An 18,418-nucleotide genomic window follows, 5' to 3' on the forward strand; every position below is an offset into this window, starting at 1 on the left:
TGGTCATGTTGTTAAATATTGTGTGTAAACTGTCCTATGGACTCTGGAATCTGTAAGTGTCTGCAACAGATCCCGTATGTTGCAGCTAAGCAGCTCTATGCACAGAAAACAGCTAAACCCTGTGTTTTTTAATAGCTTTTATACCCTAGCTAGCATTTTTTTCAGTTGCTCTTCTGTGGGTTTGTACCAGATTGACACTTAGGTACTAACCACTATATCACAAGGCTGTGTTGGAGATGCTCTGACTAATTATTATTATTATTATTATTATTATTATTATTATTATTCAAGCAGTCAAAATATGGCTATTGTCAAAATCCCTCAGATTTGTAGTCAAATTTGCTCAGATCCTGGCACATGACTATTCTACCTTCTTCCAATAACTTCAAGAATTTGTTGTTCATTTGCTGCTTAATATACTTCACCCCCCTGAAAAATGCTACTGTAATTCGATATCAGTCATATTCAAGTACTCAGTATGTGGTTTTTAATCTTATGGCTGATCGGTGTGTTTTACGTGTCCATGCTGTAATGCAACATTTATTATCATTAAACACTAGGCGGAGCTGTTGTATGTAAACAGTGACCTCCTGACTCTGATATGACATAGATTGTCCTTTTTCATTTCCAGTGACATTATCAGTGACCACAGGTTTCACAACATCTCAGTGTAGCTGAATGTCCATATCTCTCTTCACTCTACAGTCAGTTTATTATCTTATCATTTTATAATCCTGTAGAAACATGTTTCACTCCTTTAGTCATTCTCACTCTTATTCTCTACATGTGTTTCATTGAGCTGCTGAGGTCTCTGATTAATATCTAGAACATTCTACTGGACTCTCCATCACCATGAAAAATGAACAACAGTTTCTTTAGTAATGCATTTTATTAAACTTCAGCAAACAAACATGTTATAAAACAGAAAAGATAAATGACTACGTCAGCAGGAGATGATCCAGTGTTTGTTAATGACGTCAGCGTTCTGTCACTACACGTTAAACTACTGTTTCTATGAAGCTCTGTTACTGTGAAGAATAAAAGAATGAAGATGTATCAGATGTGATCAGGTTCAGATGATACATTCAGACTTCTTCAACTTTTTACTGGCGGTTTTTGAGGCAGAAGACACTTGACAAGTTACGTCTTTATCTTTCTCCCACTCTGACCTCTCAATGGTCAAAAAGCTGCTCAGTCTGAATTTCTTATTGGTTTGCTGCTCTGCAGAGCCAGTGGTCACTCCACTGCTGACCGCTTTACTGTCCACCAGCCAGCTCACATCAGCAAACCCAGTGGGCATATCACTGACCACACACACTAGAGTGGCTTTGTTAGACTTCAGCTCTTCATTGGACGGAGGGAAGAGGGTCAGAACAGGAGCCGGGGCAGAAGCGTCTGATCAGAGAAACAGATAAAGACATGATTTAATACACTACAAACAATGAGAATTAAAGACTGTTTGATTGACTGTTGGCTGTTATTGAAAGTATAACGATGTCCTGATAGTAAACACCTGTACATTTAATAAAACTGTAAATGGTGTTACAGTGAGGAGGATTACAGGGAGACACCATGAAAAAGCATTTTTGTTTTCTGACTTTAAACATGTTTTGCTTAATTTTGTAACAGTTTTTCTCAGAAGTTTAAAATGCTCAGTTGATGTTATTTTTCATTCTCTAAGTAAAAATAAGCAGGAATGTTTTATAAGACACACACTCAATTATGGCCCAGTGTTTAAATGTATTTTGTAAACAATAAATTACTGCCCAAATTTCACTCAGACCCCACTTTATGTCCTTTTCCTTGTAATAAGTGTTAAATCCAGCAGGTAATTAGTGACTTTAAAATCTGAGATGTGTGTTCTCTGTAGAGAACTGGAACTTATTTTCAGTTAGAAAATCAACAGAACGTAGCACCCAAACATTTGTAGCAGGTGTTATAGAGAACAATGTAACTCCAGCAACATCTGATTTAAAGCATAGTTTTGAAATAACAAAAGTGTTTACATATTTATCAGCAACCAAACACACAACAGAGCAAAACAGGTTTAGATTCTGAAATTATAGACTGTTTATCATCCTTTATTTCATGTCTGCCTCCAAGTTTAAATCTCTATCAATCATTTTTATCAAACAATAAACAACAAGACAAATAAAATCCTTATTCTGTGTTATAAAGTGCTCTCAGAAAAACGGTCACATATTCAGTACGTTATTTAGGGACCATAATTGTACCATATTCTCTATTAACTGTAGATTTTTAAGCTGTGTTCATTTCATCTGCACAATTACTTTTCAAAGTTTATTTTATTATTATTTTTTTTACACAATTCTGTAATAAAAGTTTACAAATATTCACCTCTCCTTCTGGAGAAGAGAATGTAATGTAACTTTAAGGAACACAACTAGAATTAAAACCACTGTTGTAACGTTAAATGTTTTACACTCTGTGTTCCATTAGTCACAGTGATGTATAGTACATTGTTTCTGACGCTGCAGCAGTTTGTATTAAAGCTGAGTCTGAAACATTAAATGAGTGAAGTGTAGATAAAGAGAAGAGTTTCTTACCGGTGACGAACAGCTTTGTTCCTTGTCCGAATACCACAGTGCTTCATTTCATATCATCACCCGTACAATAACCTCCTCAGTTTCAGAAGTGAAAGTAGTGCAACTGAAACCTCCTCTAGACTTCAGCTCTCTCTTCTACTGTCTGTGATTAGCACTGAGTCCTTCCACATCCCATTTTAGTTTCTGGGAATTCCACAGCTCTGTTCTCCTGGGATTTCTTCCCACTTCCTGCTCAATAGACCACTTTTCCACTCCACTTTTCTGCTGAATCTGAGAGATGTGCTCAGTCAGATGGAGATGTCAGTGTGTACAGTGAGGAGGTTTTTGTCCTGCTCTCTATCACTGTGATACAACTGCATTAGAGTTGTCCCGTGTTCCACAGTAATACACTGCAGAGTCTCCTACCTCCACTTTACTGATTATTAGCTGGTAAACATTGCTTGTGGGGGCTTTAGCTGTGAAGCGTGCAGATGAAAAATGGTCTCCATATTTATTAGGAGAGCTGTGAGAATAATAAAATCTCAACACAAACTGAGGAGCTGCTTGTGGCATCTGTTTATACCAATAGACATAGTTGCCTTCATCCTTTGCGATGTTACAGTCCAGACTGACAGTGCGGCCCGGCTCTGTTTGCACTAAAGGGGTTTGTGTCACAATTTTCTGTGAAGTGACCCCTGAAACATAAAGCAACATTGAAGTGTATGAGCAACAATTACATTTCACACACACTCCTAGTCACACACACACCTCATCAGTGTAGAGAGAAAAGCAGGAGGAGAGATCTTACATGCCAGAGCAGGGAGTAGAACACAGAGAGTTGGCAGCATGTTGTCTGTGTGATCAGCAGAGGGATGAACAGAGTGGTGGATGAAGAGGAGAGAGTGGAGGGAGCTTTCATAGGGCACTGAGGGAGGGACCTGAATCTCTAATCAGCCAATCAGCTGAGACTTTCTTCACTGACACGACTATAGTGCACTGTTTCTGCAGTGGGGAATGTTCTCAAACGTAGTTCAAATGTTTAATGTTCACGTGCATTATTTAAATATTTAAGTGTTCCTTGTCACACGAGAGAGAGTGTGTGTGTGTATGTGTGTGTGTGTGTGTGTGTGTGTGTGTATGTGTGTGTGTTTGTGTGTACTCACTGCCCTAGTGCACTAGGGTATGTGTGTGTTCACTGCCACTGAGAGGTTAAATGAAGAAGCACAGTTTGGTTAAACTGCTGCATAATGGCAAGGAAATTATGTTTTTTTTTTTTTTATTCAGTTCAGAGGTGTGAAAAAAAACTACAGATTTTTTTTCGATAAACAAGAAAAAGTCATGTATTGAGAGAGAATCTTCTTTCACTCAACCACCTCCAATTCTTTTTTCCAGTCGTGGAGATCACATCCAAGACCTTCCAATCCAAAGCTCGCTTCTCTATTAGGCCACAGCTGACCCTCTGACTTTTGCAGAAAGATTGTTTCAAGAAAAACAGATGATGTAAGAACTTGTTTGGACTTATCTTAAAGCTGATGGAGCAGCCAGAGTGTAGCCCTTCATGCTGATCGAGGATGAACAAGATGTAAGACACTGCTTAAGTAGCCGTACTGAGAGATGATACACAGTGGTTTTCACTGAGTAATTAGGTTTTGATTTCCTTTATAGACCATCATTTATACCATTTTTTTATAACAAATAAAGTAATGTATTAGATCAGTTGGATTTAAATATACATTTTATGACAGTACTATAATCAAGTGGATGGAAAGTGTCTGCATCTGCAGATTTTATGCGAGTTTAGTATTCTGCTCCACTTCTGACATTTAATTTCATGTAGCACTTTTATAACTTTGGGTTTTAATTTTTTTTTGCCCTTTTCTCTTATCTTTTTATCCCTGTTTCCTTCCATAATTTCTGCCTGCCTTTTAATGCTGAAATAATTTGTCAAGTAAATTTTGATATATTTTAAATGTTAAACTTTCCTCCTCCATTTGAGTAGGTCCCTGTTGAGGATATTGTGCTTCTGATGACGTCTGAAAACAGAAGTGAATGTGAGCAGTGAGGAGGTTTTTGTCATGGTGTGAATCACTGTGATACCCACTCACTAACAGATGTGTCATGTGTGCTACAGTAATACACTGCAGAGTCTCCTACCTCCACTGTGTCAATAATCAAAGTGTAATCAGACTGAGATGAGTGTGTTGATGTGAATTTAGGAGACGAGAAGCCGGATCCATACTTAGGAGAACTCCAGCTGTGATAATTCCTTAACACATACTGTGGAACTTCTCCTGGAACCTGTTTATACCACACAACATTATAATTAGTAACAGACCCCAGATTACAGTGCAGAGTGGTCTTCTCTCCTTTAGTGGCTGTGAGAACAGGGGGCTTCTGGGTCACCACAGTCACACCACTGACACCTGCAATAAAAGCAGCATCCATGTTACATTAGTCGATGCTCACATTAGATGGAGGTAAATGCTGAGGAGCTCCAGTGTTGTGAAATCTTACATGAGAGAGCAGTGAAGAGAGTGCAGAGTGCTGGCAGCATCTTGTCAGTGTGTGATGACTCTCTGTGCTGAGTGAAGAGAGGAACAGCTGGAGGAGCAGATAAAGGAGAGAGAGCAGGGGTGTGCTATAAGAGTCAGGAGGAGAGAGGGAGGGGGCTCTTTAACTTTGTATATGAAACCTGACTAATCAACTGAAGTTAGACCACGTGAAACATTTATTTCTGTGACTACATTTCTACATTGGATTGTATTTGTTCTCTTCATAAATACCATCATGATGTACAGTCAGATCAAACTTCAGTCTGGCTACTTGTAGCTTCTATTTACAGTGGCAGAGTGTGTGATTATTTATTGGTGGTGCTCTGTTACTGATATTTTGCAAAGACTGTCTAACCCAGAAACTATTTCTCTCGGATTTCCATGAGTTTCCTGAACACTGTCGGATTTCCCCACTGCAAATTAAAACAGAGTCAGTGTATGTTCATCTGTGACTTTAGTTACAATAAAGAAGGATGATTTACAATGATACATATGATTGAAAAGCACATGGGTCTAAGCATTAAAGAATGAAAATTACTGATACACTCATACATTTACAATTTCCACGTTGACTACTGACTGAGTTCTCTCTTGTGGAAATCTCCAGGCCAGTGCACTTCACTCTGATCCTTCACTGCCACCTACCCCCTCTCCTCTCACATTCACATTAACATTAATTCACCCACAGTCTGTCTATGAGAGAAAGGGGCAGGGGAAGAATGATAATTTATAAAACAAACTGCATCAAAGTGTAGTAAAATAATTATGCCCCACGTTGCAGCGGCATAAATACTATCATCATGTTAGATGACTTTACATACAATATAGCGGAATTAGCTAGAATTAATTATTATTAATGAATTATGCTCATTGACCCCCTGTAGGTTCTTGGCTCTGAAATTGAATTTGAACTAAAAGTAATAATTCTGTAAAAGAAAGGTGCACACACAAACAAATAACCAAAAACTGGTTTTATCACACAACTGTTTTTTTAATTGTAATATCAAATACTGAATTTTGATTACACATTCATATAATGAAATGGATTACAGTGATACATGAAGGAACAGGGAGATTAATATATGAGAGAATCTCTCTATGGTAATTTCCCTAAATTCTAAAAGGCTATAGTTTATCCCAGCAAAGCGTTTAGCACCAGTCTCATGAGTTATGAAAGAAATGAAACCATGTGACCTTACACATCCCTGGAGATGGACTGGTGATCGCTGGGAGTATGTCACTGACGTGTGGTGCTTTTCAGCACCGGCTTCCTGGAGTACTGCAGACGCAGGTCTTGTAGCACTGCAGCCGCTGTTCCTCTTCTCCCTCTTGGCCAGAGACAGAGTGACCACTCCTTCAGAGCAGGTGGCATCCTGAAGGTCTCTGCGGGAATTCTCAGTTATCGCTGCTCTGCCTCTTGGTGAGAGACACGTCCATGCAGGTCTTTCCTGGGCCTTTTGCTCATAAAATCATTCTGAGGGTCCGTGTGGCCTCCTTCTCCATCGTTGATCCTGAAGCTCGTCACGACTTTGAGGGTCAGGGGTCTGAGGTCTCTTTCAAGCTCTGGGCATTGCATCGAGCTTTGCTGGAGTTAAACTATAGCATTTCTTACTAAACTATAATTTTCTAATAGAAATAAAAAAAATAAAACTTCTGATTGGAATTTCAGGGTTTGTTCTATCTGGACTCTGCTTGAGGAGTCCAAGACTGTTTAAGAAAGAGCCATAAGAGAGTCTGGAAAGCCTCTGAAGAAGCCTGAAGAGAGCTGAAAAGCTGAACTCTGAGGAGCTGAACTCTAAACTGAGAGCTCGAGAGAGAACCGGCCTCTCCCTTGACTGACTTCCCTAGCTGAGAAGCATTGCCTCCTGGAAGCAAGAGAGAGAAGTTCTTCACGCCACTGGTTTTTAAGCCAGATTTTAGGAAATCCGCCTTGAATTGAGGATTGGAGCCTCTCTTGCTCCTGATTGGCTGTTTCATGTACCTTGGTAGTGACATCACATAAAATGTATGACTCATGACAAGACAAAGACTTAAAGACAATCCCTGTTGAATGACTATCCCAGGATTCTGAATCATACTTGTGCAATATAATAGATTGTATGTTAACACAAAGTAATATCATTCAGACAAACCATGTTTTACATAATTCTTAACCAAATAACACAGAGTATGTGGCTACCTTGGTTCCTACATAAGGTCATATAAAAAGGTGATTTTAAACACGTAAATTAATTCCACCCGTTTTGATTGTCTAAATGGAATTTCACACAGTGGTACACATACACAACTTGTTCACCAGGTAAACTTAGGAATTAAGGAATGTGTGATTCTTTTAACAGTCTTTCAAGATGTGTGAGAGGACATTTAATCAAGGTTGAGTCCGTGTGCCTGCATTCCATTTGAGAAGAGTTGCATGACCCTCCAAGACCCTGTGTGGTAAACTGTCCTTGAAGGGGCCTGTAGTATAAGTTTTTATGAACATCTGACACAGACTTTCAATGTGGGGCCAGTGCTTGCAGGAAGGATTATCTCAAATTCCAGTCTCACCTTGAGTTAATTGGAGATGTCTCTGAAGACAATTCAAAATTCCATGGCTGAAGTATCCTTGAGCAAGGCACCTGATCCCCAACTACTCTCCAGGCACTGTTATGGCTGCCCTTCTATCTGTGTGTGTGTGTGTGTACTCACAGCCCTAGTGCACTAGTGTGTGTGTGTGTGTGTGTGTTCACTGCCACTGAGAGGTTAAATGAGGAAGCACAATTAGTGCTGCACGATGACAAGAAAAGCATGTTTAGTTTTTTTCCAATTCAGTACCGAGGTGTTAAAAATAAACCTCGGCTGATTTCATTGAAAAATAGAGAAAGCTATCTATTGAGGGAGAATCTTCTATCACTCAACCACCTCCAATTATTTTTACCAGTCGTGGAGATCACATCCAAGACCTTCCAGTCCAAAGCTCACTTCTCTATTAGGCCACAGCTGCCCCTCTGACTTTTGCAGCCTGATTGTTTCAAGAAAATCACATGATGTAAGAACTTGTTTGACCTTAAAACTGATGGAGTGTAGCCCTTCATACTGATCAAGGATGAACAAGATGTAAGACACTGCTTAAGTAGCCGTACTGAGAGATGATACACAGTGGTTTTCATTTAGTAATTAAATGTTGATTTCCTTTAAAGACCATCATTTATACCATTTTTATAACAAATAAAGTAATTTATTAGATCAGTTGGATTTAAATATAGATTTTATGACAGTTGTCACGCCCTTGTCTTGTCGTGTCTTGTCACGCCCTTGTCTCACTTCCTCTTGTCGGTCGTTTGTTCCAATTCCCAGTCTTGTTGTTTCCTTTCCATAGTCATGTTGTATTGTTTTGTTTCTACTCCCAGATCATGTTGTTTCCTCTGTTCATTTCCTAGGTCATGTTGTTATCAAGTCTGTTTGTCTCCGCGTTTCCACCTTTGTTCATACTCTCCAGTCTGTCTTGTCTGTCACTCGTTCCCTTACCTTGTTCCTATCGCTTCCCTTGTCTGAAGTCTGTTTGTATATTTATTCAGTCTAGCTCTCTTTGTATCTGTTCAGTTTTCTGTTTAGCTCTCCTTGTTCAGTTCTCTGTTTTGCTCTCCTCCTCCAGGTCCCTGTACGATCTCTCTGTTCAAGTCTCTGTCTAGGTCTCCTTCTGTATAGGTATTCTGTCTAATCGTTTGATTCTGTCTATCTCTGTTTTGTCATCTGTTTTTTCAATAAATACTGTGTTTTAGCAATTGCGTCCGCCTCCGTGAGTCCACCCCGTGATACCTGACAACAGTACTATAATCAAGCAGATGGAAAGTGTCTGCATCCACAGATTTTATGCGAGTTTAATATTCTGCTCCACTTCTGACATTTCATTTCATGTAGCACTTTTATAACTTTGAGTTTTAATTTTTTTTGCCCTTTTCTCTTGTCTTTTTATCCCCATTTCCTTCCATATTTCATTTGTCAATGAACTCTTGAAGGGATATGCACCTTGTGGGAGCAGCAGTTCTTGCCCTAGTGGAAGGGTTGTGGTGCTAAGATAAGGAAAACACTCATGTTCATGCATGACAGTGCTCCATCTCAAGCTTCCCACTAGACCCGTGAATGGTTAAAGAAGAAGTGATTTGCTGATGACCAGATTTTGCAGTGACCTGCTTCCTCACCCAACCTAAACCCTTTCTGGGCAATTCTGAAGCAGCAAGTTTATTCAGCTTTACATCCAAAAGGTCTTATTTTTATGTAATTTGCATATATACATGAAGTGGCTGAATTGTTGAGGTGACACTAGACTCTTAAAAAAAAAGAGCTTCTTGTTTGAGCCTGAGATGAATGGAGGTACACTGTGGGGATATTTATAACCTAGAAAAGTACTAATTAGTAATAGTCAGATGTAGGATTAAAATTATCACGTCCCAGCCATTCATTCATTCATTATCTGTAACCGCTTCTCCAATTCAGGGTCGCAGTGGGTCCAGAGCCTACCTGGAATCATTGGGCGCAAGGCGGGAATACACCCTGGAGGGGGCGCCAGTCCTTCACAGAGCAACACAGACACACACACATTCACGGACACTTTTGAGTCACCAATCCACCTACTAACGTGTGTTTTTGGACTGTGGGAGGAAACCGGAGCACCCGGAGGGAAGCCACGCGGACACGGGGAGAACACACCAACTCCTCACAGACAGTCACCCAGGACTGGAGTCCCTGGAGCTGTGTGACTGCGACACTACCTGCTGCACCGCCCTACGTCCCAGCCAATCAATCACTAATTTAAAATGTACATTCTGTGTTTTAATAAACTTTTATAAACTGTAGCAGAAAATACATCTCACTATACTTTTCAAAAACACATATTGTCTTATATTCACTTCAACTTTGTACATGAAACCTGACTAAACAACTGAAGTCAGACCATGTAAAACATTTAATTCATATTTAAACTGGGATTTAGACATGAGAGACGCATACTGAAGTGGATTATCTCTGTAATCAAATATTCATCCTTTCAGTGTACAGTGTTTTTCAGATACAGATTTATTTTTTAGACTTCATCACGATGTACAGTCAAATCAAAATTCAGTCTGTCTACTTGTAGCTTCTATTCATAGTGGGATACTGTGTGTTTATATATAGGTGGTGTTTTATTTTACAACGACTGACAGAAACTATCTGTTGGATTTGCATGAGTTTCCTGTGACTGTAGTTACAATAAAGAAGGATGATTTTCAATGATACATATGATTAAATAGCACATAGGTCTAAGCATTAAAGAATTATGTGATAATTACTGAGCCCTTATACACTTACTATTTCCACGTTGATTACTGACTGAGTTCTCTCTTGTGGAAATCTCCAGGTCAGTGCACTTCACTCTGATCCTTCACTGCCACCTACCCCCTCTCCTCTCACATTCACATTAACATTAATTCACCCCACAGTCTGTCTATGAGAGAAAGGGGCAGGGGAAGAATGATAATTTAAAACTAAACTATTCAAAAATAAGAGACAGAATGTTGCTGGTTCGATCTCCCGCAAAGGGGTCGGAGGAGTGAAGAAACAGCACTGTCTCTTCCCTCAACATCCACAGCTGATGTATCCTTGGGCAAGGCGCCTAACCTACAACTGCTCTGCACCGGGATGGCTGCCTTGGGGGTGTGTATACTCACTGCCCTAGTGCACTAGTGTATGTGTGTGTTCACTGCTACTCATGAATGAAATGAGGAAGTACAGTTTTGTTGTAGTGTTTAAATTCAGTTCCGAGGTGTAAAAGGTTTTCATTTGAAGTAAGATATTCCTTTACTCACCCACCCACGGTCATTTTTAGGCCACAGATGCCCCTCTGACTTTTGCAGACTGATTGTTTCAAGAAAAACACATGATGTAAGAACTTGTTTGGACTTATCTTAAAGCTGAGGGAGCATCCAGAGTGTAGAACCTTCATGCTGATCGAGGATGAACAAGATGTAAGACACTGCTTAAGTAGCCGTACTGAGAGATGATACACAGTGGTTTTCACTGAGTAATTAGGTTTTGATTTCCTTTAAAGACATAGATGAATTTACATTGTATATTTTATTATAACAAAAATACTCATGTTTTGATCAGTGGGATTTAAATGAGATTTTTATTATAGTGCTATAATCCATTGGGAGCAGATGGAGAGAGTCTGCATCTGCTGATTTAATGGGAGTTTAATTGTCTTCTCCACATTTGATATGTAATTTCATGTAGCACTTTGTACCTTTGAGATTGAATTGTTTTGTTGCCCTTTTGTCTTTCTTTACTCCTTTCTTATCTTTTATTCTCTTTCTTCCAAAACTTCTTCAATTTGTCTGCACTTAAATACTACTAAAATAAATTTCAAGTAAATTTTACAGCTGTGTGAAAGCAGAAGTGAATGTGAGCAGTGAGGAGGTTTTTGTCATGGTGTGAATCACTGTGATACCCACTCACTAACAGAGCTGTCCCATGTGTTACAGTAATACACTGCAGAGTCTCCTACCTCCACTGTATCAATAATCAAAGTGTAATCAGACTGAGATGAGTGTGTTGATGTGAATTTAGGAGACGAGAAGCCAGATCCATATGAAGGAGTGCTATAGCTGTGATGATTTCTTAACACAAACTGTGGAACTCCTCCTGGAACCTGTTTATACCAACATGCTTCAAAGTTAGTAACAGTCCCCAGATTACAGTGAAGAGTGGTCTTCTCTCCTTTAGTGGCTGTGAAAACAGGGGGCTTCTGGGTCACAACAGTCACACCACTGACACCTGCAATAAAAGCAGCATCCATGGTACATTAGTTGATGCTCACATTAGATGGAGGTAAATGCTGAGGAGCTCCAGTGTTGTGAAATCTTACATGAGAGAGCAGTGAAGAGAGTGCAGAGTGCTGGCAGCATCTTGTCAGTGTGTGATGACTCTCTGTGCTGAGTGAAGAGATGAGCAGCTGGAGGAGCAGATAAAGGAGAGAGGGGTGTGCTATAAGGCTCAGGATGAGGGGCGGGAGGGAGCTCTACACTACACTTCCTTTAAATCACATACATCACTCTTACATTCTTAGTGCTCCAATGAAATTTGTGCTGGAAAATAATTATGAAATATTCCAAAACACTAGGCTTTCCATCCTCAAACACATGCTGTGAAAATCATTTAAAATCTTACTTATTGTATTTATGTATAGTTCAGAATAAACTTCTCTTAATAGATTTTCTTCCTTTACCAATTTAAATGCTCTTGTGTGCATCATTTATTAAGGTTGTGTTTCTACAGTTGAAAGAAGAAATGGAAACTAATCTTCATTTGCATAGAGCTAAACATAACTGAGTGTGGTTGTGTACCCAAACATTTGCAGCAGGTGTTATAGAGAACAATGTAACTCCAGAAACAGCTGATTTAAAGCATAGTTTTGAAATAACAAAAGTGTTTACATATTTATCAGCAACCAAAACACACAACAGAGCAAAACAGCTTTAGATTCTGAAATTATAGACTGTTTATCATCCTTTATTTCATGTCTGTCTCCAAGTTTAAATCTCTATCAATCATTTTTATCAAACAATAAACAACAAGACAAATAAAATCCTTATTCTGTGTTATAAAGTGCTCTCAGAAAAACGGTCACATATTCAGTACGTTATTTAGGGACCATAATTGTACCATATTCTCTATTAACTGTAGGCTTTTAAGCTGTGTTCATTTCATCTGCACAATTTCTTTTCAAAGTTTATTTTATTATTATTTTTTTACACAATTCTGTAATAAAAGTTTACAAATATTCACCTCTCCTTCTGGAGAAGAGAATGTAATGTAACTTTAAGGAACACAACTAGAATTAAAACCACTGTTGTAACGTTAAATGTTTTACACTCTGTGTTCCATTAGTCACAGTGATGTATAGTACATTGTTTCTGACGCTGCAGCAGTTTGTATTAAAGCTGAGTCTGAAACATTAAATGAGTGAAGTGTAGATAAAGAGAAGAATTTCTTACCGGTGACGAACAGCTTTGTTCCTTGTCCGAATACCACAGTGCTTCATTTCATATCATCACCCGTACAATAACCTCCTCAGTTTCAGAAGTGAAAGTAGCGCAACTGAAACCTCCTCTAGACTTCAGCTCTCTCTTCTACTGTCTGTGATCAGCACTGAGTCCTTCCACATCCCGTTTCAGTTTCTGGGAATTCCACAGCTCTGTTCTCCTGGGATTTCTTCCCACATCCTGATCAATAGACCACTTTTCCACTCCACTTTTCTGCTGAATCTGAGAGATGTGCTCAGTCAGATGGAGATGTCAGTGTGAACAGTGAGGAGGTTTTTGTCCTGCTCTCTATCACTGTGATACAGCTGAACTAGTGGAGTCATCCCATGTTTGACAGTAATACACTGCAGAGTCTCCTACCTCCACTTTACTGATTATTAGCTGGTAGTCGATGCTTGTGGAGGCTTTAGATGTGACGCGCACAGATGAAAAATATTTATTAGGAGAGCTGTGAGAATGATAAAATCTCAACACAAACTGAGGAGCTGCTTGTGGAATCTGTTTATACCAGGAGACATAGTTGCCTTCATCCTTTGCGATGTTACAGTCCAGACTGACAGTGCGGCCCGGCTCTGTTTGCACCGAAGGGGTTTGTGTCACAATTTTCTGTGAAGTGACCCCTGAAACATAAAGCAACATTGAAGTGTATGAGCAACAATCGCATTTCACACACACTCCTAGTCACACACACTCCTAGTCACACACACACCTCATCAGTGTAGAGAGAAAAGCAGGAGGACAGATCTTACATGCCAGAGCAGGGAGTAGAACACAGAGAGTTGGCAGCATGTTGTCTGTGTGATCAGCAGAGGGATGAACAGAGTGGAGGATGAAGAGAGGAGAGAGTGGAGGGAGCTTTCATAGGGAACTGAGGGAGGGACCTGAATCTCTAATCAGCCAATCAGCTGAGACTTTCTTCACTGACACGACTATAGTGCACTGTTTCTGCAGTGGGGAATGTTTTCAGAGACTGTATTTATTAGCCACATGCATGATTTAATACAGTGTGTTCCACATCTCATGTTTATAGTGTGTTTGTGTGTCTGTAGGAGACATGGAGAGAGTAGTGGATTTTGTGTGTATACAGTTGTTTGTGTTTATTGGATTGAGATGTGGTGTATGTTTGTTCTATTATTTTATGTTTATGTCTGTCATAATTGAGGTTATTCACCGTCTTGTATCCCCTGTGTTTGCCTCCTCATTGTGGAGCTAATTGTTATCTCCGAAGAAGATAAGGAGACGAGAAACCTGATCCATAATAAAGGAATATAATATAAAATAAAATATAAAACATACTGTGAAACTCCTCCTGGAACTTGCTTATATCAAAATATATACTCCACAGTCAGTAACAGACTCCAGATTAGAGTGAAGCAGATGAAGGAGCAGTGTGCTGTAAGAGAGTCAGGAGGTGGAGAGTTGTCCCTAAACTACACACACTGTATACACAGATCAACCATAACATTATGAGCACCACCTTGTTTCTACACTCACTGTCCATTCTCTCAGCTCCACTGTCCACAGGAGCCCTTTGTAGTACTACATTTACTGACTGTAGTCCATCTGTTGTTCTGTGTACATTGTTTGCTTCCATTACCCCTGTTCTTCAATGGTCAGGACCACCACAGAGCAGGTATGATTCGGATGGTGGATCATTCTCTGAGCTGCAGTGACACTGATGTGGTGGTGGTGTGTAGTGTCTGCTGGAGTTTTTAAAGCCCTCAGTGTCACTGCTGGACTGAGAATAGTCCACTAACCAAAGAAATCCAGCCAACAACATCTTGTGTCCACTGATGAAGGACTAGAGGATGACCAACACAAACTGTGCAGCAACAGATAAGCTACTGTCTCTGACTTTACCTCTACAAGGTGGACCCAAGAAGAGACACAGTGTATAAAAACCCCAGCAGCACTGAATCTCCTCCTCAGTGCTTCTCATTCTGACAGTTGAGTATCCAGGATTTAGACATGTGGTGGCAGAAGGGGTTAAAAGCACACAAAGTCATGGCCCCTCCTCATTATGAACAGGAAAAATGATTTGAGTTTACTTACTGTTTTGTACTGCTATTTACTTCTTATGCAAACTACCTCCTCATCCCATCTATTAAAACACTCTATAAATAATATATATTATAAACTCAATACACAAGTCACTGTTATAGGTCCCTGTTAATGATACTGTTCTTCTGCTGTTTTCTGAAAGCAGAAGTGAATGTGAGCAGTGAGGAGGTTTTTGTCATGGTGTGAATCACTGTGATACACCTTCTTTAGCAGAGTTATCCCATGTGTGACAGTAATACACTGCAGAGTCTCCTACCTCCACTGTATCAATTATCAAAGTGTAATCAGACTGAGATGAGTGTGTTGATGTGAATTTAGGAGACGAGAAGCCAGATCCATAGTTAGGAGAGCTCCAGCCGTGATAATTACTTAACACATATTGAGGAACCCCTCCTGGAACCTGTTTATACCAACGAGCAGAATATCCAGTAACAGAGCCCAGATTACAGTGCAGAGTGGTCTTCTCTCCTTTAGTGGCTGTGAGAACAGGGGGCTTCTGGGTCACCACAGTCACACCACTGACACCTGCAATAAAAGCAGCATCCATGTTACATTAGTTGATGCTCACATTAGATGGAGGTAAATGCTGAGGAGCTCCAGTGTTGTGAAATCTTACATGAGAGAGCAGTGAAGAGAGTGCAGAGTGCTGGCAGCATCTTGTCAGTGTGTGATGACTCTCTGTGATGAGTGAAGAGATGAGCAGCTGGAGGAGCAGATAAATGAAAGAGAGCAGGGGTGTGCTATAAGAGTCAGGAGGAGAGAGGGAGGGGTCTCTTTAACTTTGTATATGAAACCTGACTAATCAACTGAAGTTAGACCACGTAAAACATTTATTTCTATGACTACATTTCTACATTGGATTGTGTTTTTTCTCTTCATAAACATCATCATGATGTACAGTCAGATCAAAGTTCAGTTTGGCTACTTGTAGCTTTTATTTATAGTGGCATATTTATATGTGTTTTTTTATTGGTGGTGCTCTGTTAGTGATATTTTACAAAGACTGTCTAACCCAGAAACTGTTTCTCCCGGATTTCCATGAGTTTCCTGAACACTGTCGCGGACGGTTGGATTTTCACACTGCAAATTAAAACAGAGTCAGTATATGTTCATCTGTGACTGTAGTTACAATGAAGAAAGATGATTTACAATGATGCATATGAATAGCACATATATCTAAGCATTAAAGGATTACGTGAGAATTACTGAGCCCTTATACACTTACTATTTCCACGTTGAGTACTGACTGAGTTCTCTCTTGTGGAAATCTCCAGGTCAGTACACTTCACTCTGATCCTTCACTGCCACCTACCCCCTCTCCTCTCACATTCACATTAACATTAATTCACCCCACAGTCTGTCTATGAGAGAAAGGGGCAGGGGAAGAATGATAATTTATAAAACAAACTGCATCAAAGCAATTAGCTCTCAATTTTGTGATATAAATATGAAACAATGTAAATAAACTAAAACTATTCAAAAATAAGAGACAGAAAGTTGAGGGTTTGATCTCCTGCAAAAAGGCCAGAGGAGTGAAGACACAGCACTGTCTCTTCCCTCAACATCCATGGCTGATGTATCCTTGAGCAAGGCACCTAACCCACAACTGCTCCCTAAGCACTGGGATGAGTGGCTTGCCCTCTGAGTGTGTGTGTGTGTGTGTGTGTGTACTCACTGCCCTAGTGCACTAGTGTATGAGTGTGTTCACTGCCACTGAGAGGTTAAATGAGGAAGCACAGTTTGGTTAAACTGCTGCACAACAAGGAAAAGGAAAGCATGTTTTTTCTTTAGTTCAGAGGTGTGGAAAAACTGCTGATTTATTTAAAAAAAAAGAAAAAGTCATGGATTGAGGGAGAATCTTCTTTCACTCAACCACCTCCAATTTTTGTTCAGTCGTGGAGATCACATCCAAGACCTTCCAGTCCAAAGCTCGCTTCTCTATTAGGCCACAGCTGCCCCTCTGACTTCTGCAGACTGATTGTTTCAAGAAAATCACATGATGTAAGAACTTGTTTGGACTTATCTTAAAGCTGATGGAGCAGCCAGAGTGTAGCCCTTCATGCTGATGCTGATGAACAAGATGTAAGACACTGCTTAAGTAGCCGTACTGAGAGATGATACACAGTGGTTTTCACTGAGTAATTAAATTTTTATTTGCTTTAAAGACCATAATTTATACCATTTTTACAACAAATAAATTAATGTATTAGATCAATGGGATTTAATTTATTTTTTTTGACAGTACTATAAAGTGGATGGAAAGTGTCTGCATCTGCAGATTTTAATATTCTGCTCCACTTCTGACATTTAATTTCATGTAGAACTTTTATAACTTTGAGTTTTAATTTTTTTTGCCCTTTTCTCTTATCTTTTTGTCCCCGTTTCCTTCCATAATTTCTGTCTGCCTTTTAATGCTGAAATATTTTTTCAATAAATTTAGGGAACTTTTAAATGTTAAATTTCCCTCCTCCATTTCAGTATTGTAGGCTCTTATTGAGGATATTTTACATCTACAGCTGTGTGAAAGCAGAAGTGAATGTGAGCAGTGAGGAGGTTTTTGTCATGGTGTGAATCACTGTGATACGTACTTATTAACAGAGCTGTCCCATGTGTGACAGTAATACACTGCAGAGTCTCCTACATCCACTGTATCAATAATCAAAGTGTAATCTGTCTTAGACGAGTGTGTTGAGGTGAATTTAGGAGACGAGAAGCCAGGTCCATACTCAGGAGAACTCCAACTCTGATGATTACTTAATACATACTGTGGAACTCCTCCTGGAACCTGTTTATACCACAAAGCTCGATAATTAGTAACAGACCCCAGATTTCAGTGCAGAGCGGTCTTCTCTCCTTTAGTGGCTGTGAGAACAGGGGGCTTCTGGGTCACCACAGTCACACCACTAACACCTGCAATAAAAGCACCATCCATGTTACATTAGTTGATGCTCACATTAGATGGAGGTAAATGCTGAGGAGCTCCAGTGTTGTGAAATCTTACATGAGAGAGCAGTGAAGAGAGTGCAGAGTGCTGGCATCGTCTTGTCAGTGTGTGATGACTCTCTGTGCTGAGTGAAGAGATGAGCAGCTGGAGGAGCAGATAAAGGAGAGAGAGCAGGGGTGTGCTATAAGAGGGTCAGGGGAAGAGGGAGGGCTCTATAAACTACAAATACTATATATATAATTCTCATTTGCTAAA

At 39.7% G+C, this 18,418-nt stretch overlaps 1 protein-coding gene across 1 annotated transcript; it reads right to left on the reverse strand.

Annotated features, from left to right (window-relative positions):
* Positions 1-942: 942 nt before the first annotated feature.
* On the reverse strand, positions 943-18,418 carry LOC136664651 (immunoglobulin lambda-1 light chain-like). Its single transcript, XM_066641978.1, has 8 exons — positions 18,221-18,418; positions 18,042-18,129; positions 16,445-16,580; positions 16,232-16,299; positions 15,836-15,922; positions 15,411-15,744; positions 13,111-13,151; positions 943-1,395 (listed from the first exon to the last, which is right to left on the reverse strand). The coding sequence occupies exons 4-8, from the start codon at positions 16,257-16,259 to the stop codon at positions 1,073-1,075; spliced, it is 813 nt and encodes a 270-aa protein (XP_066498075.1). The 5' UTR covers positions 16,260-16,299; positions 16,445-16,580; positions 18,042-18,129; positions 18,221-18,418; the 3' UTR covers positions 943-1,072.

The sequence above is a fragment of the Hoplias malabaricus genome, chromosome 13, assembly GCF_029633855.1.
Source record: "Hoplias malabaricus isolate fHopMal1 chromosome 13, fHopMal1.hap1, whole genome shotgun sequence".
Lineage (NCBI taxonomy): Eukaryota > Metazoa > Chordata > Actinopteri > Characiformes > Erythrinidae > Hoplias > Hoplias malabaricus.

Excerpts from the sequence above, each read along its gene's own strand:
- LOC136664651 (XM_066641978.1), bottom strand. The coding sequence starts at position 16,259 with ATGGAAATCCGGGAGAAACAGTTTCTGG. Across the intron at positions 15,923-16,231 it reads CCGGGAGAAACAGTTTCTGG|CTGCTCATCTCTTCACTCAT; the intron begins GTTAGACAGTCT and ends CTGCTCCTCCAG. Across the intron at positions 13,152-15,410 it reads GCTAAAGAAGGTGTATCACA|CACTGTGGTATTCGGACAAG; the intron begins GTGATTCACACC and ends TATGAAATGAAG.